Below are 26911 nucleotides of genomic sequence, written 5' to 3'. Positions count from 1 at the left end.
CACAAGTTTGTAGAGTCACAAGCTTGATGTAATCATTGCGTTCTAGGAATATGGGACCAAATACTACACTTTTGACTACTTCAATACACATAAGTCAATTTGTCCCAATTCCCAATTTGGTGACGATGTACAAAAAGTGCTGTAATTTCTAAACAGTTAAATACCCTCAAATGGAAGCTGACAGTCTGCACTTTAACCTCAGTCATTGTATCATTTCAAATCCAAAATTCTGGAGAACAGAGCCAAAACAACAACAGTGTCACTACTTTTGGAGCTCACTGTATATCTCTGACTGTTGTACACTTAAGCCTGTAAAAGATTTTTAAAAACTATACACATTTAAATGTCTGTGTGATGTATCATTTTTTGGTTTAAAATAATAAAATTGTGCAAGAAATGAAGTTATTATTTGTTTTATTAGTGCATGTGGTTAATTTGGTGGTTTTATATTCTAGGAAGTTGAAGTTCCAATGTTATACTTCTGGAGGTGTGCAACAAACTCTCAAATGTAATTGAAATGATGTTAGTCTAGCTACTTCTATACTTATAACATTATTGTACACTGTATAAAAATAGAAACAACAATTTCAATGATTTTACTGACTTAAAGTTCATATAAGGAAATCAGTCAATGTAAATAAATTCATTAGACACTAATCTATGGATTTCACATGACTGGAAATACAGATATGGAACAGTTGGTCACAAGCACCTTTAAAAAAGGAGTCTGCGGGGATCACAAAACCAGTCAGTATTTGGTATGACTAGCATTTGCCTCATGCAGCACAACACATGTCCTTTGCATAGAATTGATCAGGCTGTTGATTGTGGCCAGTAGAATGTTGTCCCGCTCTTCAATGGCTGTGTGAAGTTCCTGGATATTGAACAATGCTGTCGATCCAGAGCATCCCAAATATGCTCAATGGGTGACATGTCTGGTGAGTATGCAGGCCATGGAAGAACTGGGACATTATCAGCTTCCAGGAATTGTGTACAGATCCTTGTGACATGGGGCCATGCATTATCATGCTGAAACATGAGGGGATGGCAGCGGATGAATGGCATGACAATGGACCTCAGGATCTCATCACGGTATCTCTGTGCATTCAAATTGTCATCAATAAAATGCAATTGTGTTTGTTGTCCGTAGCTTATGGCTGCCCATACCATAACCCAACTGCCACCATGGGGATCTCTGTTCACAACATTTACATCAGCAAACTGTTTGTCCACACAATGCCATACACGCTACGCTGTTTGCCATCTGCTCGATACGTTGAAACCAGGATTCATCCGTAAAAAGCACACTTCTCCAGCTCCAGTAGCCATCGAAGGTGAGCATTTGCCCACTAAAGTCGGTTACGACGACAAACTGCAGTCAAGTCAAGACCCTGGTGAGGACGATGAGCACACAGATGAGCTTCCCTGGGATGGTTTCTGACAGTTTGTGCAGAAATTCTTTGCTTGTGCAAACCCACAATTTCATCAGGTGGCTGGTCGCAGACCATCCTGCAGGTGAAAAAGCCGGAAGTGGAGGTCCTGGGCTGGCGTAGTTACATGTGGTTGGCGGTTGTGAGGCCAGTTGGACGTACTTCCAAATTCTCTCAAATTAAGTTGGAGGTGGCCTACGGTAGAGAAATTAACATCAAATTATCTGGCAACAGCTCTGGTGGACATTCCTGCAGTCAGCATGCCAATGGCATGCTCCTTCAAAACTTGAGACATCTGTGGCATTGTGTTGTGTGAGGAAACCACATTTTAGAGTGGCCTTTTATTGTCCCAAGCACAAGATGCACCTGTGTAATGATCATGCTGTTTCGTCAGTTTCTCGATATGCCACAACTGTCAGGTGGATGGATTATCTTGGCAAATGAGAAATGCTCACTGACGGGGATCTAAACACATTTGTGCACAACATTTGAGAGAAATAAGCTTTTGGTGTGTATGGAAAATCTTTTATTTCAGCTCATGAAACATGGGGCCAACACTTTACATTGCAATTATATTTTTGGTTCAGTGTAATTGTATCCATTGGCATGTTATAATTTCAAGATATAAAGAAGGTAATGTTCCATGAAGAAATATTGTGTAGCTTTCCTTCAGCTGTTTAAAAGTATTTATGCAGTGATGGAAGAAATGTAAAATGATTTATCTTGCTACATCCATTTTAGGACTTCTAAATTAATTATAAATCACCATTCATTGATCCTGGGAGAATATAATTTATGTCTCATGAGCTTAGATCAATGTTGTACCCCATCAGAACCCAACATATACGCTTGTTTTACTCCAATGTTTGGAAGCAAAGTAAATGTAAACAAACACTATATGGCCTCAAAACCTGGTTAAAACTATAATTGTGATATCATGGGTTGTCAGTTTTGCAACCACAGCTTTGTATTTGAGTGGTTTACACATCCCTCAGTATTTCTACCTAAACAGGGACGGGGACAAAACTATTGCACATGTCTTGCTCTTTCTTCTTGGCGTTTCAGAGTAGGGCACCGATTAAAGGTGTTATCTTGTTGGGGGATAGCATTTACAGGAGTGGTAGATGCACGTCGCTTAAATAGAATGATAGACGGAAAGAAGGAACTAAGCCTATCGGTTTTACTGTCGTTTGATGAAGTGGTTCTCCCGATTTATGTAAAAGTTGGGTATGTGAAATATGCTGTGAGACCCTATGTACAGAAATTGCTGCAGAGGTACAAATATAAAACATTGGACACGTGGAAAGTGTAAATAAATAAATGTGTAGTAGTTGAAGAGTCAGATTAAGCATGTTTCTGTAGTTGTGAAAGGAATCACGTTCCCAAATCCCGGGAGTGCCCTGTAAGGATGAAGGTCGCAGTAGCTAGGATCAGGACTATCAAACAGGTTTTCTACGTAGAGACAGTGAAAATTGCTGAATGGGTGAGTAGAGTAGAGATGGTAGTGGATGTCCCACATCGACAGTGAATGCCATGCAGGAGAAGGATCCCGACACACGAACAGTGAAGAAGGTGGACTTTGTTGCGTTCACTTGCACTAGTCAAACGAATCAAAAATCGAATTAGAAGCGGCAAATAGGTTTCTGGGTCTTTACAGCCGAAATGTTACACGGACTACTGAATGAAGAGGTTGCTGTGCTGTGTATTGATCTGAATAGGCATTTAAATCCAACTGAAGGAGTACAGTGTTTTGTTTGAAATGTAGCGTGCATTTGCTTAGTGTTTTTGTTGTTGTTGGTAATTAGTATGAATTTGTTCATCCAAAACATATTTTGTTTTTGGGGTATTTTTACTACCTCGTATAATAGGTGGCGGCAATACATCTAATGAGTGTAGTCTGCCAATAAACATCGAAGAAGAATACGAGTAAGGCGCATGCGGTGTTTGTGTGGGGCTTTTGCTAGCTTAGCCGTGTAACAAGCTGTGCATCCCTGCGCGAAACGATCAACCAAATAGGCCTTATTCTAACATCGGAAGCAGGCTACTGTAGTTGGGTATCTCTCTAATTCTTTGTTGTGTTATATTTTATGTTAGAGTTAGGTCAGGTCGTTGTCTATATTAGTTAGCTCAACTAATCCACTTAAAATGACTGACCAATCATCACTGCTGCTTCGAAAACAACTGGCAGGTAAAATAGCTCGCTACACAACCGTTAGCTAACTTAACGTTAAACTACCACGCTTTTTACCGTTAACTTTCTACCTAACGTTAGTGGCTAATCACTTGTAGTCGAATTATGCTGGTTTTGCTTGTATTGAATATGTCAACTTAGTTAGCTATTTACAGCTATTAGCTACGCAATGCAAATTCACAGCTGATAAATGTTTAGCTAGCTAACGCGTGACATACCAATTCTTTGCTTGTAGTTAGCTAGTTAACTAGCGAAACACAACATTGATCGTAACGTTAACACGTTAATGGCTATTTTGCTAAGGCTTGTGGAGTAGTGTACCGGGTACGTCACTTCAAAGCCAGCTGTCTCAAACTACATACGTTTCCATTGTAACTGGTTAGCTAACTAACAAAGTGAGTTGAATTCCAGTAGGATGTTTGAGAAAAGCTTGACAACACGCACGGCTAACGTTACAAGTAAAGCACATTTTCCAGGCTGGGGTATTGGGTAACGTCAGTGTGTTTGTTTAATCATTTTAGAGCTCAACAAGAACCCCGTGGAGGGATTTTCTGCTGGTCTCATAGATGATGATGACATCCATCAGTGGGAGGTGGTCGTTATTGGCCCTCAAGATACATTATTGTGAGTATGTTTTACTAACTTCGTTTGGAAAAGTCATTTGCTACCGTCCATCTGATTTGCAAATGGTCTCATCTTCTCTTTACAGTGAGGGTGGTTTCTTTAAAGCCTACCTGACCTTTCCCCATGACTACCCTCATAGGCCCCCGAAGATGAAGTTCATCACAGAAATATGGCATCCCAATGGTAATTGGTTTCATGTGCTATTCTTACTTACTTAGGCCTTTTGTATTCCTTGTGGAACATAAGCCATTGTGGAATGCTTCCATCCCTTTCTGTGCTCGCTCCACTTTCACACCTGCTGCCAAGCTAACCCAGATTTAGATGCTAGATTATGGAGACAATTTATAGTTCGACAGGTAAGGGTGCTCTCGAGCGGCTAGGTGTTCTTTACTCTTCGGCCATCAGATTTTCCATCAATGGACACCACTACACTCTGTACTCCTCTGTAAACTGGCCCTCTCTGTATACCGGTACAAGACCCACTGGTTGATGCTTATTTATAAAAACCATCTTGGGCCTCACTCCTCCTGTCTGAGATACCTACAGCAACCCTCATCTTCCAGCACCCATTCTGACAGTCACATTCTGTTAAAGGCCCACATCCCTGGATCGCTCCTCTTTTCAGTTCCCTACAGCTAGCCACAGCAACGAGCTGCAAAACAACACTCAAACTGGAGTTTTATCTCCATCGCTACACTCTTACTGACACTTGTGGCTGCGTCATGTGTTTTTGTCTCTACAATTTTGTGCTGTTGTCTGTGCCGAACAATGTTTGTGTTGCCATGTTTTGTTGTCTTAGGTCTCTCTTTATGTTGTGGTGTCTCTTGTTGTGATGTGTGTCTTGTCCTACATTTAAATTGTTTATCCCAGCCCATCCCCATAGGCCTCTTTCTAGGCTGTCATTGTAAATAAGAATTTGTTCTTTGACTTGCCTAGTTAAATGAAGATTAAAAATAAAAATGTGCTATCCTCTCTAGGCCTAGCGATGTCAGACCATCTTCTCTGTGCTTGGTCTAGGTGGTTTTAGGTCTTCCTCTTTAGCGTTTGCCTTGTGTTCTATGTTAGGGCCTGTTTTGTGATTGATTTATTGTTTCTTCTTAGTGTGTCCTATCCAGCACCGTTTCCTCTTAAGTTGTGCTTCTATTGGGACCTGTTTTTTAAATTTCCCACAGCCTGATGTTGCTGATGCAGTCTGGCCAGTGGACTCCCAGAAGTCGAATAAGACTGTGTTTAATGAATTACTTTAGTTCAGCATGTTCGTAGTAGTTATCCATGTTTCAGATCCGTACAGAAGAATGTATTTGACATTTTGAGTTCGTCTTCAGTTTTGTTTCATGTGCCATCTAGCCAAAGATCTGTTTGTCAGCTGGTCAGCACAGGTTGATTCCTGTCCTCCCCCTCTCCTCCCTCTCTCAGTGGCAAAGAATGGTGACGTGTGTATCTCCATTCTGCATGAGCCCGGAGAGGACAAGTTTGGCTATGAGAAGCCTGAGGAGCGCTGGCTGCCCATCCACACTGTAGAGACCATCATGATCAGTGTCATCTCCATGCTGGCCGACCCGAACGGCGACTCACCCGCCAACGTGGACGCAGCCGTTAAGTCCCATAAATTCCACCATACATCCTCAGACAGGGGAAACGTGCATTCCATTCAGTTAGAAAAGGCTGAAATTATGGTGCTAGTTTGTTTTTATGGTCTCGATGGGAAATTTCACTGCTCATGATTTGTCTTGATATTTGGTAGTGCTGAGGGATACTCCACCATTTAGTTGATTGTAGTGATTGTTAAACCCAGGGTTTTGATGTACAGTTGTATTGTGCCCTGCAGAAGGAATGGAGAGAGGATCCTTGCGGAGAGTTCAAGAGGAAGGTGGCTCGCTGTGTACGAAAGAGTCAGGAGATGGCGTTTGACTAGGCCCCCTCCTCGACACAAACCCAGTGAGTCCCTTTCTCGATCCACACAGCTATAATTTCACTCATGTTGCAGAAAGTGAGACCCATTCAGTGCCTTGGTTGGTCACTAAATAATCTTCCGTTATGTGTTTCCTAGTCAGTCTTGATGCTCCTTTGTCTGTTATATTTTGTCTGCAAACTAACTTTTTTTCTTTTTTAGCTGAAATTTTTACCTTGGCAGATACATCATGTCACTCTTCAATAAAGACTTTTGCACCAGTGTTCTGCTCTTAGGAAGATGTGGAATAAAAAGCCAACCCCTTTCTTTAGTTTTGTAAATAGGGTCAGGGTCAAGTAAATGTGTGTAGATAAACATCCCCCTTGTGGTTATTGTCCAGTTCTCACCTTATACTTATTTATTTAGATGATCATGACAATTCAAGATGTTTTTTTGTTTTGATGAGCTTATTCTTTATTTTCAACCTGCCACTGAGCCATCTATTTTAGACTTGTCTCTTATGCAATTTTGGAGTTCAGAGTATTTGAAGAGATTGTTACCAACAAAGGCTTTCGTTGCCCGTTCTATACCCCTGGAAGCCCATCCCCTCAAGTGTTCTGCAAAGTCCTTTCAAAGAGGTCAATACACTCTGCTGCCTTAAGTTATTTTCCTGTAAGCAAAGGAAACTGTCTCCAGTGATGTCATCATGTCTGGATACATTTGTGTTTGATCAATATATTTTTGGGGATAAACCAAAAACATTAGCATGATGAACAGAGAATATTTTTTTGTAATAAAGATCATCTAAAATTTTATTGTGTATGTAAATATGTACTGTATCAAATTAGTTGTACTTTAGGGTGAATGTTTGTACTTGATTCCCCTTGCTGTTACAGCTTAGATTTTTAGGGACATCAATCATTTTAGCTTCGGTCACATGTACACAAGTAATCTTATTTTAGATTTGGCTCAGCCTTTTTGTTTTGTGTGTAGTCTTTAAAGGGTGTGATGAATGAAGTGATGTCACTTTTGGTTAAATTTTTACTCAAGTATAGACATTATCCTGTGCAAGTGGATTAGACTGGCCCTCCGCAACACAATTTTGTGTTACACAAAATATCTAACGGAAGTGGCGATGGATTGTTAGAACAAGAAATAAAACTTGTAGCTCAATAGTTCTACCAATTCACCTGTGTGATGTGAAATTGTAGGCATTTACACCCACAGTTAATGTCTAACTTGAGCCCAATAAAGTTTTGAAAATTATCTTCATGATTTACACAATTAACAAGAATACAATGCTGTTCTTACATTTTGTCAAAGATGGACAGGGACACATTAAGCACCAGCTTAACATGATCAATGAAACAATAGCACGTCCATGTACTCTTATTCAGTATAAAATCATCTTAGCCACACGAAAGCGGAGGCCCGAAAAATCCATCTGCTTCGCATTAGTTTAGAATAACCTCCAGCACTCCTGAGTTGTCTACTGTCCAGGAGCTGAAAGGCTTTTGTTCATGAATTGTTTCTTGACAAAGCACATCCACCACTGAAAAAAAAAAAGTCACAGTCCAGGTTAGTCCATCAAAAGCAGTCCGCAACTTCACTTTATTGTCAATGTTAGTACACTTGGGATTTAGTGTGACAGATCGGGAAGTCAAATTTTACCGTCTCACCTTGCTGGGTTTGTCTGTCTGGGGGTCAAACACACGGTCACACAGCCTCAGCCCCGTCTCCTGGCGGATCTGCTGCAGGTACGCCCTCATTGTCTCTGATCAGGGACAACCAGAAACCAAATCAGATCAATTAAAAAGAAGTGATTAACGTACTACTGGCATTCCCACATCTCATCCTGCAAGGACTTCTGCTAATGCTCCTTACCCTCTTCCTGCTTGTTGCTGGGCTTTGCATACATGGCGTTGAGAGGGAAGCCAGGTTCTCCAGGGATGGGGAAGTTAGTGATGCCCAGAGTGTACATTTCCTTCTCTCCCTGACCCCTGGAGCTGCACTGTAAACACAAATAATTTGGGAGGGGAGTTCACAATACAAATGTCTTTCTTTGCATTATTCTGAGGACCTAACATTCTATAACTTAGGGAGGGGTTATTTGGATTCATTAGCCATTTAGTTCATTAGAAAATCATGTTGGCAATCAAATCAGATTCAGTTACCTTCTGTAGCTTCTTCAGACATTCAGAAATGTAAAGGGTGACGTAGATCAGAGTCCTGTCTGCCTCGTTCTGGGAAGGGGGACAGGTTGTTAACTCCAAGAATACACCAAGCCTTTTGTATTCTCATTACTACTGACTTTATTCATGTTATCAGATAACAGATAGACTAGGTGTATGCGAGCAGAGCCTAGTTTCAGTCACCATCCAACTTATGGGCAGCATTGGTTAGAATGCTAACAGAGCTATGAGAAGATGATATTGTAGTGTCAATATTCAGAGGCAGGCTGGGGCATGTTGGAAAACTAGGGCCAAAGCACTGTAGCAAGAGGCCTAAAAAATAGGTACTGTAAAAAAATGTTTTAAAAAAGTCACTTCATTAAAACAGACAGTATTCCTTACATGTCAGGTGACTACTTTTACAGTCACCATTTTAGTCAGACAATCAAATAATTAAGTTTTCCTTTACCTTGATTTCATAATTCTTAAAGAAGACGTTGGCTTTGAAATAGTAGATGGCCTCTTCAATGATGTCAGAATCTTTGGCTGAAATAACACGAGTATTGAGTATACAGGAAGTTAGGGAATGATGGACAAGTTCTTCAAAATAAAGAGAATGAACAAGCGACTGACTCATGACACCAAATAAGGAAGAAACATGCACCAACCAAAGTCAGAAGCGAATGAAAAAAACTGATGTGCAGGTTGAAAGAGTATGGATAGCTCAATTATAAATCACAGAAAAAAACATTCGTATCACACATGAACTTTGTCCATTATTGTAGCCTATTTTCTAAACACCATGTGTGGATGGTACGAGTTCGCAAGCTCAAACGTACTCTCTTTTGCTGCAGGGCCCTTGAACTGGGTTTTTAGTGGCAGCATAGCCATGTTCCCCACCATCTTGGTGTCCCCATCCATCAAGCCAGAGTGGTACGCCTGCGAAGCAAATTGAAAAAGTTGATGTTTGTATAGTATAATGGCCCTTTCGTGAGATTAAGAATGTGTTCTTAACCGTCTTGCCTAGTTAAATAAAAAATAAACAGGATGAGAAGCCAGTGTACCTGATAGCTGTCAATAATACTAGTAGTTACAAAAGAGCAGATTAGCTAGCTAATGTAGAAACTAGCCATATTAGCTGCAAGCGCTAACATGTTCATTTGCTAGTTTTCATTTAAATTGGAAACTAGTCTGTCTCACTATCATGCAATATTGTACATCAAATTACGTAGCCAACTTCTTCTGGGGAGGTAAAGGCATCACCAATAGCTAGCAATTCTACTGTCTGTACGTCATTAGGGTGCATACAGGCACAATTATCATACAAATAATCCCATTTCAGTATTGCTACTGTTCATTTAAGAGGTGGTCATAATATTGTAATTTACTTACCGGCATTTTGAGAAATAAATGTCAATCTCTTAACTCAGCAAAATAAAAATGTTTCGTTTGCCAGAACACTGCTTCCGCCTGTCCCACCCAACAGAATTACAGGAAGTAGATAGATGCGGTGTGTAGAAAATTTGAATGGCCACAGGGTGGTGCCAATTTAACATTTTCAGAGCAATACTTGTGTGAAAACTGTTTTACAATAGTTTTTATTCAAAAAAATATAATCCAAATATTCAACGGGAGGGGGGGGGGGTTGCAATATCAGGGTCACAATACACTATACACAATCTTAAAATGATAACTAAAAAATGTTTAAACAGGCATAATAAGTCTATAAATAAATATTATGTGGCATGATACTGCAATTAACATTTCCCTCTGACCATCAAATGTTACTCTTTTCTTTCTGGGCCTCTTATGTCACCTCTCAGTCCTCTACTTTGTCCTGAAATAAATCATCATAATTTGTGTTGTCAGGCTCCTCCTCAGGCTCCTAAGGACAGAAAAACAAGTAAAGTGAGTGAAAGGTTTTAAGTAGTTGGGAGCGCACTTAGTATACTTAGAAATGTAGTACATTACTTCCAAAAGCAGGATTATAGTTAAGCACTAGGCATACATTTCAGTCTACATAGTGGATTTTTATGTACTTACCTTTGGCTCCTTGAACTCCAAGTCTTCTCCATATTGTATGGAAAAGTCAATGTGCTGAAGCACTATGTTGATGCCTTCCTCATCTGTGCGGTCAAATGGCAGGAATCTCACCATGCTGTAGTCATCAATCTGGAAAACAAACAAACATATATATATTTTAAATGAATTCCAAATTCAGAAAACACCATTGCTGCCTTTTCTCTGAGCATGGCTGTGTGCACAGCAGGAACTTACCAAGCCACAGATGGCTTTGGTCAGCTTCTTGAACTTCTTGCTCCTAATGGTGACAGAGTTGTCCTCCATCATTGAGTACATGTCTGGGTCCAGGTATCTGCATGGAGAGAGTGAGATCTGTCAGTGTCAGCCAATACAGGTCCGCTAAGCATGCATTCAGAGCCAGACACACACAAAATCAGATAAACAAAGACCACAGTGACAGATAAACACTTAAAAAGGAGGAATTCTTTCGTTCTGGCACATACTTTTCAATTTCCTTTTTGGCCTTGGGACTCAGCAGATCCATTTTAGTCATTATGTTGACTGTTGGAATCTCCAAAGACACCATGGCACTCAAAGCAGCCATGATACCAGAAATGAACTGGGATGGGAGAAAATTGTTTAGCAATTAACTTCAAATACTACTGTCAGAGCATATTATTGACAGAGTAAAAGTCAGCATGATCAGGAATAAAGTGGGTTAATAGTGACCAGATTACCTTGAAGGTCTCCACCATGAACTGCGAGTCTACCAGGAAGACGCCACAAACACGGAATTCCCATTGCTGGAGCTTCTCTACGAGCTGCCTCATCACAGGGAGGTGTGTGTAGAGCTCTATTTGACCTGCAGACATCAACAACCCCATCATAATTTTAGTTAATACCACTCTCACTACAACATCAGCACAAACTTCTCAACAACTATGATCATCATGTTCAAAATCAGATCCATCAAAGTCATGTTCCTTGCCCCTCTCTATGAATAGGACTTTACCAGGACAGTCAAACAGTATGTAGTCATCCTCCACGTGGCCCAGGCTCTCCTCCAGCCAGTCAAAGTTGTTGGCAAAGTACTCCATGCAGAACACCAGCCCTCCATTTGGGCCGAACCTCAGTGACTCATCCTCCATCACGTCATCCACCATAATCAGCTCCCGGATATCTGAGGGTAGAAAAACAACCAGTCAGTGCCACTCACTATAATATAAACAGGACTATCACAGAACTCCTCAGAGATGTGTTTTACCTGCCATGACCGGGTAATCAAAGTGTTCAGCGGCTGGGTCTAGGTTGACCACCTGTACAGAGCGGTTTATGGCTTCTGCATGCTGGATCAGTGTAGAGCAGTAGGTACTCTACAGATAGGGGAGATTAATAAACCACAGCGGACTGAAATATCTGTGACAAAAACATACGTGATGATATGATAACTTTTAATAGGATAAATCAAGCAACATCTACAGTACAAGCATATTAGAAAAGTGCTGGAACTGCATTTCTGACACTGACAAGTCATGGTCAATGGCAGTGCATGTAGCTCAGACCTTGGATGTTGCAACTAAACTAGCAAGCGCTAACTATTTTAATATGTGAATTGGCTTTAATTGTAAAGCATAGCCTAGCCCTGCTCGTTTAGCTACATTTTGGAATGACATGGAACAAACAGCAAACACTTAACGTTAGCTAGTTACTAGCTACCCACTGATGCTAACAGTAACGTTTCAGTGTTGTGGATAGCTAACGACTTTAGCTAAAAACATTAGCTAGCTAGCTAGCTTCGTTAGTTATCTTACCTTTCCACTTCCCGCGGGGCCCATCACGAGTTGAGCATAACGAGGCATTTATACTATAATATCCCAAGGACTGAAACTACACAAAACAATTTTAGTCGCTTAACTATTAAAGAGTAATGTTGCTAAACCATATGTCGGCGGCTACATTCACAGCTAACATGCTTACAGTCAGAAGACATTCGCTAACTACGGGTATTGGGTGAAGACCAAAAGTTGTCGTTCGAGTGAGCAGTAGATTTTCACGCATGCGTACAAATAATCGTACCTACACGCCAATGTCAAGAATCGACAGCAATTTAGATTTTGTCAGTCAATATTATTGCTACTTCTGGTTTTGAATGAAAAAAACAGGTGATATTTGCAGAAAATGCCAAGACTATGTCAGAGTGCATCGGATGAAACACGATGATGGTATCTTGCCAAAACTTTATGGCTGTCTCAGTGCAATAATGGTCTTGATGTCATTTTCCAATATTACCTGTTTTGAACACTATATAGGACAAATTACATTGCACGTTTCTAATCATGTGTCTATGTCCCTTATTGAAATAGTACAATTAATTATTTTAATGTTATATTTAAATGTTATAGATTACATTCGTTTATAGCGTTCAATTAAATTTAACATTGACATAAAGTAATAGAATAGGTCAATTCACTTCGTCAATAAATACATTCAATAGATCAAGACAATGAAAATACCTATTTTCTATTGTAGAATTTCATAATTCAAAGAAATGTAACTTTAGGAAAAACAACATGTTTTCAATATCATGATATGTGTAGATTGCAATCTGAGACGAGTTTTTCTAACAGGGACTGTGGCAGCGCGTTAATTTGCGGGAAAACTGAGATTACAAAATAACCAATAAACACTAGAATTATGTGGAAACAGCAAGCATATTTGTGAGGTACATCTTTATCAAAATATTTCAAATATCAAAATGAAGAATGTTGCATATTTGCAGGCAGCAGTGTGGTTTCCCTTGGAGTAACAGCCGCTCTTCTTGCTAGGGCCACTCCTCTTGGTCAACATCAAGCTCCAAGGCAACCAGACCCTTAGTCTCAGTAGGAAAGCAAAACCATATTGACATTAATGCATAATGTTGTAGTGTTTTCCTAAAGCCTTAAGAAGGCTCAAATCAATGGGAACTCATGCTGGAACTACTGAAAATTGATTTTAAAGAATTGATTCCCACTCCAAAAAGCAGCAAATTAATTCAGGCCTGATGCAATCACTGGGCCACGTCTGAAAGATTCAGCAAGCTACTGGCATGTCACACTTGGCTAAAAGACTACAGCATTTGGAGCTGACACCAGGACAAAAGCATTACATATCCACGATTGCTGATGCTTACAGAGCATGCACATAAACTCATCCAGAAACATGACCTAAAATGTGCTTCACAGATGCAGCAGGACAGAGAAAACTAGGGGTTACTCTATAACCATGGTGGACACATCCTGCAAGGAGGTTGGGGACAGTGAAGTACTACAATGATGATGATGTTTAAGATTGGTGGTCATACCTGTTTGAGGCATAAGAAAAGTGTTCATAGGATTCACATTTTTTTTTGTAGGTTCCATAAGGGAGAAGGACCGAGTCCTAGATGTGCATCCAGAAGTTGGATGAACACCCATGTTAAGTCATGAGACAAATTAACATCATTCCAAAATTCACAGCAAGACCACGCCTCGACCACATTGTGGACCAAAGGACATATGGGTCAACCATTCTACCAAATATCCCCAATCAACAAATGAGGTGTATGGCATTTACTTTTTTAGAATCTGATGTCAAAAACTGTCCTTTTTTTGCCTGTGGTTAACCCTACAGGACATCACCAGGTTATTCTGTATCGAAAGACAGGAAATCCAGAAAGCAGGACTAAAGTCCTCAGGGCAGTTTTTTACTACATGCTTACATCTGTGCCTTTATCAGTGTTCATAAAAAGACAACCTGGAGTTAAATGGCTGATGACTGAGTGAATGCATGAGCTCACTGTCTATGGGGGAGCAAGACCACTTATTCTCAATCATATGACTGCATCGCTCATTTGTTTTCAGTGTTTTTACATGTGGTGTAATTTTCTTTAAGTGTTAAAGGGATACTTCGAAATGTTGGTAATGAGGCCTGTTATCTACTTCCCCAGAGTCAGATGATCTTGTGGATATCATTTTATGTCTCTGTGTCAAGTTTCACAAGCCAATGCTAACTAGTATTAGCGCAATGACTGGAAGTCTATGGGTATCTGCTAGTATACTAACCCATTGCCAAAATCCTGAAGTATCCCTAAAAGTGTTTTCTTTGTCTTACAATTTAATATGAACAGGTGGCTGAGAATGAAATGGGATTCTTATTGTGGGTGAAATTAGTAAGAGAAGGCTCACTACAGGAAAATAAAAGGCCATGGAGCTACATGTACTTACAGGACATTTTACATGACAATACATATAATTCAAAAAGTGGCACCAAATATTTATTTGAATGACATTATGCAAACGCGTGTGACAATTGCATTTTTTAATTTTATTTTTACAGACACGACATGGTGGGTGGAACACATGCCAATGCGGATGACATAAAATATTATACATTTCTTTATAGAGTTAAGTTAGCAAACAGTTATGGTAGAGCATTTTTTGTGGTTATGTAGTTGGAGCTGCAGGTAGAAAGGAATGAAACGATACACTGAATGACAGCACCCCTTGCCTCACCCCTCCCTTTTCAGCCCTGGGTTTAGGATTTCTTGTACTCAATCCTCTCCACTTTGACGTCATCTCCTATGAGCTGGTATACGTACGTCACCACTGTGGATGCTTGGATGTCCATCAATACAAAGGATGGGATGATGTTGCTGAGGAGAAGCCAAACAGGGGAGAGGAATGCTCATGTTTACACATCAGTGTAATGCTAGCAGTTAGCAACTTACCAAGTCACTTTAAAAACATCTGCTAAATGACCCAATAAATATGTCAATGGCTTAATTTGTAGAAATTCCACCATTACCTTTCCAGTGCATTGTAGGCTCCAGTTGCTGAGCCGGGGTTGATGTAGAACTTGTTCTCGTTTTCGAAGGCCTCAAACTTGTGCGTGTGTCCAGAGATGAGGATGTCAACGTCGAGCTGCCTCTGCAGCAGGGCCAGGCTTGCCATGTCCCCCCAGGGGATCACCTGGTGCCCATGGATCAGGCCGATCTTAAACTGACCTACTGTCACCACCTTCTGCTCCGGGTAGTTCAGGTTCTATAGGGAAGAGAAGGCAGAAAACACCACAGCTCATCCACTTTCCTTACCTATTAAAATATTATACATATATTTTGATATAATGGATCATGCAATAAAGCATAAGGGAAGCGGATATAAAAACCTCATCAAAGTCTCCCCTGACAATGTGTACGTCCCCAGCCAGTGTCTTCAGGTAGTCATAGCTCTCCTTGGTGCAGAGGTTTCCTGTACAGAGGATGTGCTGGATCTTGCCTGGCACCAACAGCTTCTTAAACTTGGCTGGTAGGGTGTTGCATCGGTGGGGGATGTGTAGGTCACCTAACACCAGGACCAACTGGCATCAAAACAGTGGATGGAGAGATGAGATATGTTGGCAGTTACAGGAGGGAGCCCTGTCATACTTACAAAATGTAGGCTGTCCATAAGGAGGATGACATCAAGTTGAGTCCATACCATTTCAACTCAGTCAACTCAGGAAATTAAATTCAACATGTGACTTGCAAATGTTCAACAAGTCTGTCGTATTGAATTTCAATTAATCTTAAAAATGCCACAACTTTGGTCCTTGAGTTGGAAGATAACTAAGTTCTCGAGTAGGGTATATCAATACTCCATGGTAATTAGAAGATTGTTGCCAATTTGATCAAGGACTAAAGCTTCTTGTCCAATTCCGCAGAATACTCTATCCCCACAGATATATCAGTTTGTCTGAACAGCGAACAAATAATTAAGGCGTATTTGTTTTTCCACATCACACATTAGAAAGGTCATACTACATCACCAACCATCCAGCAAAGGGCGTGTACCCAAAATAACAGTTTGTTTTTAGAGTTGCCTCTAAATGTATCAAACCGATTGCTCAATAACCTGCATGGCAACATTCTTGGTGTGTATGTGTGTTAGTATGGAAAATGTCTTTATTACCAGGACAAAATTACAAGGCTAACCCTTAGAGTTTAGCGAGGTATGGGGTGTTACGATGACAGGCATCCCTCCATTAGTCTGCAAAACAAGCCTCCAGAAGAGGTAGAACAGGCAGAGTACAGGGTCCAACACAGAGAGCGTGCACTTACCCGGTGACCAGCCTGAATACAGAGCAGAAGAAGATTGGAGAAGGGGTAGGGTGGGTAACAGGGGTGGGAAGCAGGATGTGTGTGGAGAGATTGACATGAAGCAAAATCAAAGATAGGAAAGGAAAAAATAAAACCAGGTGGGAAAATAGTGAAAACTTAATTTTTAATTTAAGGAAACATTCCAAACAAATAAGTGTTAGTAAGGTGACAATAGATGATAGCCTTAATTGTTAGTGGGTTGCAAGTAAGATCATAACTATAGCGTGAGTGATTATAGTAGTGCCCCTACCAAACACTAACGTTGGGTTTGTGCACTGACACAAAATGTCAAAAGGTCCATAAAGTTGAAATCAAACTAAAATGACTGAATTTAAATACGTAACTTGCTGCGATGAGTAGGCATGAGAAGTGACATGGTGGTAGTTAAACAACCAGAGAAAATGAAGAAATCACCTGCTAGCTGAGACATGGAGAAGGAAATTAGCTAACGTTAGCTACTCGAGCAAACTCAATCTCATCACACAGATTCACAGACAATGACAAATTTAAAGTAGAACCCAATGCAGATTGAAAAGGTGATTGATTTGAGCAGTACTGCGTTGTTATTCAGACCACTTTTTTGTCATGTGATCATCGTTCATCCATCTCGGGCTAGCTAGCAGACCAACATGCTTTATATGCTGGGATATAGAGATAAGAGTTTACGGTCACAAATCAATTAGTCCATACATCCACATACAAGCAATGTTCACGAAAAATAAACAAGGTAAAAAAATCAAATATTTAATTTATTTTCACTTACCATCGTCTATTTTGCTGTTGGGCTTCAGGAAGCAGCTACGCAAGAAAACGTAATGACGTTAGCAGCAAGTCACGCAATCAGCCAATGAATGCCGAGCAATCCTACGGAGGCCAATGTCGAACATACTCGAACGTGAGCACGGTGGATTCCTGCCATTTTTTAAAATTCATTGCTTTACTTTCTATCTCAATGACCCCATTCGAATGCATTATAGACATAATGAGTTGTGAATGTATCTTTCAAGTGCTACTCCCTCCCTGTCAAACATTTAAATTCTGTATAAAATTATATCAGTCTCACAGAGATTGCAGACATTCACACCAATGAGTCAACAGCTACAAAACATTGTAAATCTTATCTGACAATAAGCCTAAATTATAAACACAGCTCACAGTTTTCTATAAAGGTTTATTGGTTTATTTAACTAATTCCAAACAGAAATATGTAATCGTGGATGTGGAATGAAAAGGGGATACGGGGGAGAGACAGTGAGGTCCACAGAGCTAGGTGTGCGAGTGTCCTGGGGTTGTTTGTCTCTACTCTAGAGAGAAATTCAGGCCCAGCACCCCCACCCCCCCAGAGCCCTGCAGCAGCTGGGTGGCAGGGTCAAACTCCAGCGGCACAGTCTTGCTCTGCTTATGCTTCAGGTCCCGCTCCATCAGCTGTGTGCACAGACACAGAGCCACATTCCATCAACAACATGATCAAAGCCATGCATGTACACATGTATGCACACAATTTACAGTGACAGACACCAATACACTGACAAAGTAACATGCTAACAAATGATAAGACATTACACGTTACAATTGAGATTAATATCCTCCCCAACAAAGTAAAACCACTTGGGAATGTGAATCACCATGAGGACCAAAAAGTGGACGGAAGGACATTGAGTTTGGTCATGTCACCTCACCTCATAGGTGGATAGCTCCAGCAGCTCACTGATGGCATCCTCCTGCTGTGACAGTGGCTTGTTGATCGCCATGGCAGCCGTGGCCACATCAGGGTGGTAATGCTTCTGCAGGGTCTACACTCAGGAGAGGAAAGGTAAGAGCACAGTGAGTTTGGCTGTGTTCATCTCTATGTATCATGTTCTTGTTTCTCTGGATACCCCTACACACCTGAAGCTCCCACAGGCTGCTCTCCAGGGCGTGGCACTGGGAGGGGTCCTCCTCCTCCATCAGGTAAGGGTCATCACAGGCTTCTGTCCAAACACACAGGAAATGACAAGCCATGTCAAACAACCTATCTATTGGAAAGCCCTTTTAAGACCTAGCCTATATGTCAAACCACCACATCAACATTATCATCATAATCAAATGAATTCATTCCCATCTCCAGACAGGTGAATGTATGGGGTGAAATGGGGACACTTACCGTCTGCTGCACTAGGCCGGTGAATGAGGACTCGGCAGGCAGGGTGGCGGCGGATCAGGTTGCAGATGAAGGGCAGTACCATGAGCAGAACAGCAGGTGGCGCCGTGAGGGCCAGGCGGGACAGACGCTTGGCAAACGCTGCCACCAAGTAGACTGGCAAGTGACTGGAGAGAGAACGAAAAGACACCATGGACAAATAGTTGATAACTGTTAACTGATTTACAGAAAGCGTGATGATAAAATGCCAGTCATCGATAGTTAATGGAGTGATCATGACAGAGGTCTTACGTGGAGGAGAGGAAGAGGTTCGCTAAGTGGAAGAAGCGTGCTCTGTACTTCACATGGAAAACAGAGGGCTCCAGCAGGCTGTACAACTTCTTGTAGAAATCGGGATAATCTCTGCAAACACACAGGCACACACTTAAACGGTTATTACTCGAATAGTCACTTGACTCTAGTGTTGAGGGAAAGTAACTCCAACTTAAAAATATTCAATAGCTAGGACCAGGTTTTTTTTGTTCCTATGATAGTGGGTAATGTCTACCTCTGTTTAAATAGTTTGCATCCAATGCAAAAACCTAAACCTTCAGAAGCTGAGGAAAACCATGTTTGCTGGTTCAGTACCTTCTGCACTAAGAGTGTGGAATACTCACAGGTTGTGCTGATGGATGAGCACAAACAGGCCATTGAGAGCCAGCAGACTGATTGCCCCTCCTGTACAGACACAGAAAAAACAATATACAAGGAATTAACTTTCCCTGTCGTACAAAATAAAGCTACACAGAATACCACTGTGGGTGATGAGTATGGCTGTATTACAGAAGTTCTAACACACTTGGTACACCACAAATAATATACAGTGCCTTGCGAAAGTATTCGGCCCCCTTGAACTTTGCAACCTTTTGGCACATTTCAGGCTTCAAACATAAAGATATAACTGTATTTTTTGTGAAGAATCAACAACAAGTGGGACACAATCATGAAGTGGAACGACATTTATTGGATATTTCAAACTTTTTTAACAAATCAAAAACTGAAAAATTGGGCGTGCAAAATTATTCAGCCCCCTTAAGTTAATACTTTGTAGCGCCACCTTTTGCTGCGATTACATCTGTAAGTCGCTTGGGGTGTGTCTATCAGTTTTGCACATCGAGAGACTGAAATGGTTTCCCATTCCTCCTTGCAAAACAGCTCGAGCTCAGTGAGGTTGGATGGAGAGCATTTGTGAACAGCAGTTTTCAGTTCTTTCCACAGATTCTCGATTGGATTCAGGTCTGGACTTTGACTTGGCCATTCTAACACCTGGATATGTTTATTTTTGAACCATTCCATTGTAGATTTTGCTTTATGTTTTGGAGCATTGTCTTGTTATAAGACAAATCTCCGTCCCAGTCTCAGGTCTTTTGCAGACTCCATCAGGTTCTCTCCCAGAATGGTCCTGTATTTGGCTCCATCCATCTTCCCATCAATTTTAACCATCTTCCCTGTCCCTGCTGAAGAAAAGCAGGCCCAAACCATGATGCTGCCACCACGTTTGACAGTGGGGATGGTGTGTTCAGGGTGATGAGCTGTGTTGCTTTTACGCCAAACATAACGTTTTGCATTGTTGCCAAAAAGTTCAAATTTGGTTTCATCTGACCAGAGCACCTTCTTCCACATGTTTGGTGTGTCTCCCAGGTGGCTTGTGGCAAACTTTAAACAACACTTTTTATGGACATCTTTAAGAAATGGCTTTCTTCTTGCCACTCTTCCATAAAGGCCAGATTTGTGCAATATACGACTGATTGTTGTCCTATGGACAGAGTCTCCCACCTCAGCTGTAGATCTCTGCAGTTCATCCAGAGTGATCATGGGCCTCTTAGCTGCATCTCTGATCAGTCTTCTCCTTGTATGAGCTGAAAGTTTAGAGGGACGGCCAGGTCTTGGTAGATTTGCAGTGGTCTGATACTCCTTCCATTTCAATATTATCGCTTGCACAGTGCTCCTTGGGATGTTTAAAGCTTGGGAAATCTTTTTGTATCCAAATCCGGCCTTTAAACTTCTTCACAACAGTATCTCGGACCTGCCTGGTGTCACGAACCGGCTCAAAGCCCGTAACAAAGGGAGACACCGTGGAGATAAGGAGTAGCAAAATATATATTTATTAACTAAAGCAACTAAGTATAATATACAATGGTGTGTGTAATCAGTAATCAGTAGTGTAAGTGAGTGTTTTGCATGCATGAATGTGATAATGCAGGGTGATGAAAGGTGCCAAAGCAAACAAACAAAAGGCCACCAAGAACCACAACACAATCTACAAAAGGTGTCTGCATGGAGAGAGTCTCTTCCATGAATGTGGAAGAGGTCTATTTATCCTGGGAGACACCTGGCCCAGGTGTCTCCCATGTAGCTGACGACCCTCCCAACTCCGCCCACCGGCATCCTAATAAGGAAACAAGAACAAAGAGAGAATACGGCAGACAGAGTGGGAGGGTCGTCACACTGGTGTGTTCCTTGTTCTTCATGATGCTCTCTGCGCTTTTAACGGACCTCTGAGACTATCACAGGTGCATGTATATGGAGACTTGATTACACACAGGTGGATTGTATTTATCATCATTAGTCATTTAGGTCAACATTGGATCATTCAGAGATCCTCACTGAACTTCTGGAGAGTTTGCTGCACTGAAAGTAAAGGGGCTGAATAATTTTGCACGCCCAATTTTTCAGTTTTTGATTTGTTAAAAAAGTTTGAAATATCCAATAAATGTCGTTCCACTTCATGATTGTGTCCCACTTGTTGTTGATTCTTCACAAAAAAATACAGTTTTATATCTTTATGTTTGAAGCCTGAAATGTGGCAAAAGGTCGCAAAGTTCAAGGGGGCCGAATACTTTCGCAAGGCACTGTATTTCTCGTAGTACTCTTCTCTTTCAGTACAGATTGTTCTATAGGTGACAAACTATGGAAACTCAACTCACCAACATCATAGGCTGCAGTCAGGAAGTCGATCATCAGTGTGGGATTGCTTATGTGGGGCAGGATGGAGTCATGGAGGATCACCAGCACCTTCTTGTACATGTTGCTGGGCAACTACAGGGTATGAAAGACATGAGACTGAAAATCTGGGACTCTAGACTGGAACAAAAGACAAGTTCAAAGGTGGTCTATATGTTAAAGTGGATCTTATACCTTATACTTCAGAAACCCGAGCCACAACCGCTCAAAGGTACGCTTGTGTTCCTGATGGGAAGGAGATATAATCATTACATTAACAGTTATAGCAATACTTCTAATCATGAGACACAAAAAGCATGTTTTCTCCAGATGATGGGGGGCTTTGCTTACTTTTAGTTTGGCTGCTTTCCAGTCTTCATGTTTAGCTGTAAAATGAACCAAGGGGCAAACAATCACACAATAAGTTAAGGCTGAGGCTGCGCAACAGAAGGAAGTCTGGAAGCTTCTTCCCCAGAGCTAAAGAACCGAATCCCGTTCTGTGTATGTGTTATTTTACACACACCTTTTTCTCCGTAGCTGCTGCTCACCCTCCCTTCTCATTTCTCACCCCCCCCCCCAAAAAAAAACATTACAACTTTGACTGCCTGTCTGCCTCACCAATGTTTGCAATGACGATGAAAAAATAACATTAAATCGCTATTTAGACTGCCTGTCTGTTGTGCTTACGTTTTATAATAGCCTACTGTTACAACAGACAAAGTTTGTTCAATCATCTTTTCTACAACATGTCGAAGGTTGCCGGCTACACCAGACAAAGACGTCTGATCATCGCTCCTGAGCAGCTAAACACATCTGTGCGTAGAGAATCCCACGCATACACAGAAGCTTCAGGTGTTTAGCTGAAGAGGCATCCAGAGAAGTTGGCAACTCAGCTACTCGGATAATTTAATGGCACCTTTGCACAACAATGGTGATGGTGCATAAAGATGGAGGAATTCAGAAATGACATCATTGTTTTTAACATTACCCACAGAGTTCTTAAACTACGGCGCACAACATGGTTCAATGTACCAGTAAACCAGCACAATTTACTTTTTTGTTTTTTCAAATTGCTACTGTCTCGGAGCTAGAATTCGGGCCATGTATACTGTGCTAATGCTGTAAAAAAAAACTGAGCAATGTACAATACGACGAACTAAGCATTTGTGCTAAGTACATGGGGGCCTCCATCTTTATGCACCTTCCCCATTGAATAATATGGACAATTTTAAGAACATGTTGCATACAAGTTACTAAAAATGCATTGTTTTCATTTTAATATATAGAATAAGAGCAAAACAGCAGGCTGACCTTCCTGTTTGACCATGTAGTTGGTGAGTTCTGACCCCTGGCTAGGCATGTTGATATTGGACAGCAGTGTGAACACATTGTTCTGGTAAATGGGCATCACTGCCTGAAGAGACAAGACAAGACCATTCTAAACAAACAACATCAGTCAGATATGACAGCCCAACACTTGAGCTAAGGCGTGGAGCACAAGTCAACTGAGGTGATTAAAGACAAAATAGTGAAGAATGTTAAAAATACATAACTGCTATAGAATAAACACCTAAACAAGTTACAATACACCATCTCATTTAGAGCCTCCAAACAGACACCAGTCCTGGCGGGGCTTACCCCTTTGGTTTTGTCCATCACCCTGCCCACGTTCTCACGGACAGAGCTCATGACGTAGTAACGCACATCCTCCATATCCAGGTACTCCTGAAATCTGGAGATAAGAAGCGCCATATCCTCGTCCTGAGAGAGCAGCCGCTCCACCACTGCCTGTTCACAGAGCAACGGATCGTTACAGACAGAATCTCAATGTAACAGGTGTGGGTCAGTCGGTGGAGCATAGCGCTTGTAACGCCAAGGATTGTGGGATCGATTCCCGCTGGTGCCTCCCATACTAACAATGTCTGCACACATGACTAAGTTGCTTTGAATAAAAGCGGCTCATAAATGGCATAAATACAGGCGGTTCAGTTTCAAACTTGCATCTTTGGTGCGCAAATGCACCCTTATGACAGTTTAAATTGTGCAACACTTGCGCCAGGCAACTAACATGTAGTACAGTATTTAATTGAAACCCCTACCTGGATGAGTTCTCTTGGGAAACTGTAGTGTTCACTCCAGTCCAAGTCTTGGAGGGGGAACTTTCCTTCCATGGAGGCAAACTGCATCAGTGCACACAGGGCACTCTCCTGCATCGGAATAAATAGCATCGTCAGCCCAAACACACAACATTTGACTAAATCCTTCATTTAGAATAAGTACATTTCACACACACACACCACACGTCACTAATGATTAGGACCAATGGTTTTTCTTTACCGTGTGACCAGACCCCAGATAAACACCAGGCCCTAATAAATCAGAACTTATGAAGCAGCTGACCTTTTATTCTAGGACCTAAATCAGACTGAGATACCAATTACTGATATACAGTCTGAAACAAAGCACTGCAAAAAGTTTAATTACAAGCCAGAATGTTAAATAAAATACAATTTTAACTTACTTAAACAGTTGTCTGTGCAGTTGGTCCTTTAGTGGGTCAACATTTTTGACAAAATATCCACAGGAAAGTATTACTTACCAGACTTTTTAGAGTGCCAGTACTGCTGTTGAAATGTATACCCCGAGCACATGTGCAAAACCATGTAAACACCTGCAAGACTTCAGTTAGTATGAATGCATTAAGTGCATGTACTTCCGTCTTGTACACGTGCTTTAGGTCAAGAGCAAACAACTCTTGATTGCCACAGACTGAGACTTTTTCGTTTTAATAATAGTTTCCTGTGGATATTTTGTGTCAAATTTCAACCCACTGAAGGACAAACCTGGTGGCCAATCGGCAGAGTACGTTCAAATATAATTTTATACAACATTTGTGACCGACAAGGGACATTTTGTTGTTTTTTCCCCCTATGTACCACAATTGGGACTAACTAGGGCCCAGAGTTTTCTTAGCCTGGTTGCCAGTGTTTCTGTTCTCTCGCAAACTCCTTATGAAATTGAGTGCGAAGGAGTAGGCAAGAGTTCAAACAGATCTGGGACCAGGCCAGTCTTCCCCCCCTGGCCCAAACAATGAACTTTTGGTGTTGACAAAAAGGTAACTCGCCTTAATCTGGTATGATTCATGGCTGATGTGCTCCAGCAGCAGCTCCAAACAACCGTTGTATCGGTGGCGCATGAACATGCAGTACTTCTCATCCGCACTGCGATCACCTGCCAGGACACAAAAAGTCAGTCACCGGCATAGCCTGAGGCCCAAGCAACATAGAGATACAAGACACCTAAAGGTATATTTTTTTGTTGCAAAGTCTAACTCTATAGATGTAACTGAACAAAATACATTCCCAAACAGACTACATACGTTGTCCTTGTACTTGGTGAGGAAATGCCACAAAAATACTGAAGAAAAATATAAAACACAACATGTAAAGTGCTGGTCTCATGTTTCATCAGCTTTCACTAGCTTTAAGCACCAGCTGTCAGAGCAGCTCACATCTGTACATAGCCCATCTATAAATTGTACGAATAACTACCTCTTCCCCTACTGTATTTACTTTGCTCCTTTGCACCCCAGTATTTCTACTGTGCACACTCATCTGTCAAATCTACCAGTGTATTAATTGCTATATTGTATTTACTTTGCCACCATGGCCTATTTATTGCCTTCACCTCCCTTATCTCACCTCATTTGATCACATTGTATATAGACTTATTTTTCTATATAGACTTATTGACTGTATGTTCGTTTTACTCCATGTGTAACTCTGTGTTGCTATATGTGTCGAACTGCTTTGCTTTATCTTGGCCAGATCGCAGTTGTAAATGACAACTTGTTCTCAACTGGCCTACCTGGTTAAATAAAGGTGAAATAACATTATTTTAAATGAGCTGAAATAAAAGATCCCAGATATGATCCATACACACACACAGAAAAAAATATTCTCCCAAATTGTGTGAACAAATTTGTTTACATCCCTGTTAGTGAGCATTTCTCCTGTATCAAGATAATCCATCCACCTGACAGGAGTGGCATATCAAGAAGCTGATTAAACAGCATGATCGTTATACAGGTGCACCTTGTGCTGGGGACAATAAAAGGACACTGAAATGTGCAGTTTTGTCACAATGCCACAGCTGTCTCAAGTTGAGGGAGCATGCAATTGGCATGTTGACTGCAGGAATGTCCACCAGAGCTGTAGCCAGAGAACTGAAGGTTCATTTCTCTACCATAAGCTGCCTCAACCGGTTTCACAACCACGTGTAACCACACCAGCCCAGGACCTCCACATCCGGCTTCTTCACCTGCGGGATAGTCTGAGACCAGCTACCCAGACAGCTGATGAAACCGAGGAGTATTGTTGTCTGCAATAAAGCCTTTTTGTGAGGAAAAAGCCATTCTGATTGGCTGGGCCTGGCTCCCCAGTGGCTGAGCCTGGCTCCCCAGTGGCTGAGCCTGGCTTCCCAGTGGCTGAGCCTGGCTCCCCAGTGGCTGAGCCTGGCTCCCCAGTGGCTGAGCCTGGCTCCCCAGTGGCTGGGCCTGGCTCCCCAGTGGATGAGCCTGGCTCCCACCCATGGCTGCACCCCTGCCCAGTCATGTGAAATCAATAGATTAGACCATAATGAACTTATTTCCATTGACTCATTTCCTTATATGAACTGTAACTCAGTAAAATTGTTTCTAGTTGCGTTTATATATTTTTAGTATACCTTTTTTTCTGGTTGCCAGATCTGTTGTTGCAGAGCATAACTGATACTCACCACCAATCAACAACTCTTCTTTGGGCAGTTGCCCAACATACAGCTCTCCCCTCTCCAACAACGTGCTGAACAGTTTAGTACATCCATCAATCGCACAAACAACGTTCTTCTCTTTCTCTGACTGAGGATGAAAGTGGGGAGAATGTGCATTGGTATGTAATATATATCGTCAATCACCATGAGAACCATGGGGCCAAATATGGGGGGGGGCTAGCTAGCTTTCCAAAACCAAGAGTCAAAGCTAACATTGAACACGCACATTAGACCGTTTCTGTTAAGTTACATACCTGAAGATACTCAAGAACGTCGAACACATCGTTGGCATGTTTCTTGCTCTGAATAATCAGATCTACTTTACCGTTGATGTCTATTTTAGGTGTTTTCACATCATTTACGGTTAAGTTCTCCGAACTCACGTTGCACCTCTTCGAAGCCGCCATTTTTCCCCCAGATGAGGGTAGTGTTGATGTCCTTTACGTTCTAATTTCGCCCCCTTGCGGTCGGCGTGTAATACTGTGCTGGGCCTGGCCAAA

At 41.5% G+C, this 26911-nt stretch overlaps 5 protein-coding genes across 7 annotated transcripts; 1 reads left to right on the top strand and 4 right to left on the bottom strand.

Annotated features, from left to right (window-relative positions):
- Positions 1-2744: 2744 nt before the first annotated feature.
- LOC118387479 (ubiquitin-conjugating enzyme E2 G1-like) lies at positions 2745-6951 on the top strand. 3 transcript variants are annotated; one of them, XM_035775877.2, is made up of 6 exons: positions 2745-2913; positions 4143-4245; positions 4331-4428; positions 5662-5840; positions 6074-6183; positions 6359-6951. In XM_035775877.2, exons 1-5 carry the CDS (start codon positions 2910-2912, stop codon positions 6158-6160), a joined length of 471 nt encoding a protein of 156 aa, XP_035631770.1. In that variant the 5' UTR covers positions 2745-2909; the 3' UTR covers positions 6161-6183; positions 6359-6951. The 3 variants fall into 3 exon arrangements, with proteins under 3 accessions (XP_035631770.1, XP_035631768.1, XP_035631769.1); XM_035775875.1 differs by lacking the exon at positions 2745-2913 and adding an exon at positions 2924-3002; XM_035775876.2 differs by lacking the exon at positions 2745-2913 and adding an exon at positions 3078-3618.
- A 208-nt stretch (positions 6952-7159) lies between these two features.
- LOC118387478 (actin-related protein 2/3 complex subunit 3-B) lies at positions 7160-9830 on the bottom strand. Its single transcript, XM_035775874.2, has 7 exons — positions 9700-9830; positions 9147-9246; positions 8777-8853; positions 8311-8379; positions 8021-8147; positions 7816-7910; positions 7160-7688 (listed from the first exon to the last, which is right to left on the bottom strand). The coding sequence occupies exons 1-7, from the start codon at positions 9703-9705 to the stop codon at positions 7626-7628; spliced, it is 537 nt and encodes a 178-aa protein (XP_035631767.1). The 5' UTR covers positions 9706-9830; the 3' UTR covers positions 7160-7625.
- Positions 9831-9886: 56 nt separating this feature from the next.
- Positions 9887-12351, bottom strand: gpn3 (GPN-loop GTPase 3). Its single transcript, XM_035775871.2, has 8 exons — positions 12141-12351; positions 11594-11702; positions 11342-11509; positions 11067-11191; positions 10833-10948; positions 10585-10681; positions 10351-10479; positions 9887-10192 (listed from the first exon to the last, which is right to left on the bottom strand). Exons 1-8 carry the CDS (start codon positions 12186-12188, stop codon positions 10127-10129), a joined length of 858 nt encoding a protein of 285 aa, XP_035631764.1. The 5' UTR covers positions 12189-12351; the 3' UTR covers positions 9887-10126.
- A 2298-nt stretch (positions 12352-14649) lies between these two features.
- Positions 14650-17389, bottom strand: LOC118387477 (vacuolar protein sorting-associated protein 29). Its single transcript, XM_035775873.2, has 4 exons — positions 17244-17389; positions 15511-15702; positions 15151-15386; positions 14650-14998 (listed from the first exon to the last, which is right to left on the bottom strand). Exons 1-4 carry the CDS (start codon positions 17244-17246, stop codon positions 14881-14883), a joined length of 549 nt encoding a protein of 182 aa, XP_035631766.1. The 5' UTR covers positions 17247-17389; the 3' UTR covers positions 14650-14880.
- Positions 17390-17631: 242 nt separating this feature from the next.
- noc4l (nucleolar complex associated 4 homolog) lies at positions 17632-26853 on the bottom strand. Its single transcript, XM_035775868.2, has 15 exons — positions 26666-26853; positions 26379-26499; positions 24727-24833; positions 23702-23809; positions 23241-23390; positions 22914-23016; positions 21954-21988; positions 21798-21848; positions 21587-21698; positions 19277-19337; positions 18912-19022; positions 18624-18787; positions 18368-18450; positions 18160-18273; positions 17632-17905 (listed from the first exon to the last, which is right to left on the bottom strand). Exons 1-15 carry the CDS (start codon positions 26816-26818, stop codon positions 17780-17782), a joined length of 1599 nt encoding a protein of 532 aa, XP_035631761.1. The 5' UTR covers positions 26819-26853; the 3' UTR covers positions 17632-17779.
- Positions 26854-26911: the final 58 nt, after the last annotated feature.

The sequence above is a fragment of the Oncorhynchus keta genome, chromosome 9 (genome assembly GCF_023373465.1).
Source record: "Oncorhynchus keta strain PuntledgeMale-10-30-2019 chromosome 9, Oket_V2, whole genome shotgun sequence".
Taxonomy (NCBI): Eukaryota; Metazoa; Chordata; class Actinopteri; order Salmoniformes; family Salmonidae; genus Oncorhynchus; species Oncorhynchus keta.
The sequence above is the reverse complement of the archived record's forward strand: the minus strand, read 5'-3'. Positions and strand labels throughout refer to the sequence as shown.

What these genes read in the sequence shown, in the direction of transcription:
- LOC118387479 (XM_035775875.1), top strand. Translation starts at nt 2,939, where the DNA reads ATGTCCCACATCGACAGTGAATGCCATGCAGGAGAAGGATCCCGACAC. An exon ending in ACACACGAACAGTGAAGAAG is followed by an intron (nt 3,003 to 4,142) that starts GTGGACTTTGTT and finishes TAATCATTTTAG; the next exon opens with AGCTCAACAAGAACCCCGTG. An exon ending in GGCCCTCAAGATACATTATT is followed by an intron (nt 4,246 to 4,330) that starts GTGAGTATGTTT and finishes TTCTCTTTACAG; the next exon opens with TGAGGGTGGTTTCTTTAAAG.
- LOC118387478 (XM_035775874.2), bottom strand. An exon ending in GGGCCCTGCAGCAAAAGAGA is followed by an intron (nt 8,854 to 9,146) that starts GTACGTTTGAGC and finishes GTGTTATTTCAG; the next exon opens with CCAAAGATTCTGACATCATT. An exon ending in GTCTGAAGAAGCTACAGAAG is followed by an intron (nt 8,148 to 8,310) that starts GTAACTGAATCT and finishes TTGTGTTTACAG; the next exon opens with TGCAGCTCCAGGGGTCAGGG.
- gpn3 (XM_035775871.2), bottom strand. Translation starts at nt 12,188, where the DNA reads ATGCCTCGTTATGCTCAACTCGTGATGGGCCCCGCGGGAAGTGGAAAG. An exon ending in GCCCCGCGGGAAGTGGAAAG is followed by an intron (nt 11,703 to 12,140) that starts GTAAGATAACTA and finishes CCCTATCTGTAG; the next exon opens with AGTACCTACTGCTCTACACT. An exon ending in TGGAGTTCAAGGAGCCAAAG is followed by an intron (nt 10,193 to 10,350) that starts GTAAGTACATAA and finishes TTCTGTCCTTAG; the next exon opens with GAGCCTGAGGAGGAGCCTGA.
- LOC118387477 (XM_035775873.2), bottom strand. An exon ending in TCAGGGGAGACTTTGATGAG is followed by an intron (nt 15,387 to 15,510) that starts GTTTTTATATCC and finishes TCTTCCCTATAG; the next exon opens with AACCTGAACTACCCGGAGCA. An exon ending in GCCTACAATGCACTGGAAAG is followed by an intron (nt 14,999 to 15,150) that starts GTAATGGTGGAA and finishes GCTTCTCCTCAG; the next exon opens with CAACATCATCCCATCCTTTG.
- noc4l (XM_035775868.2), bottom strand. Translation starts at nt 26,818, where the DNA reads ATGGCGGCTTCGAAGAGGTGCAACGTGAGTTCGGAGAACTTAACCGTA. An exon ending in ATGAATCATACCAGATTAAG is followed by an intron (nt 23,810 to 24,726) that starts GCGAGTTACCTT and finishes ATTCCGATGCAG; the next exon opens with GAGAGTGCCCTGTGTGCACT. An exon ending in TCGGGTTTCTGAAGTATAAG is followed by an intron (nt 21,699 to 21,797) that starts GTATAAGATCCA and finishes CATACCCTGTAG; the next exon opens with TTGCCCAGCAACATGTACAA.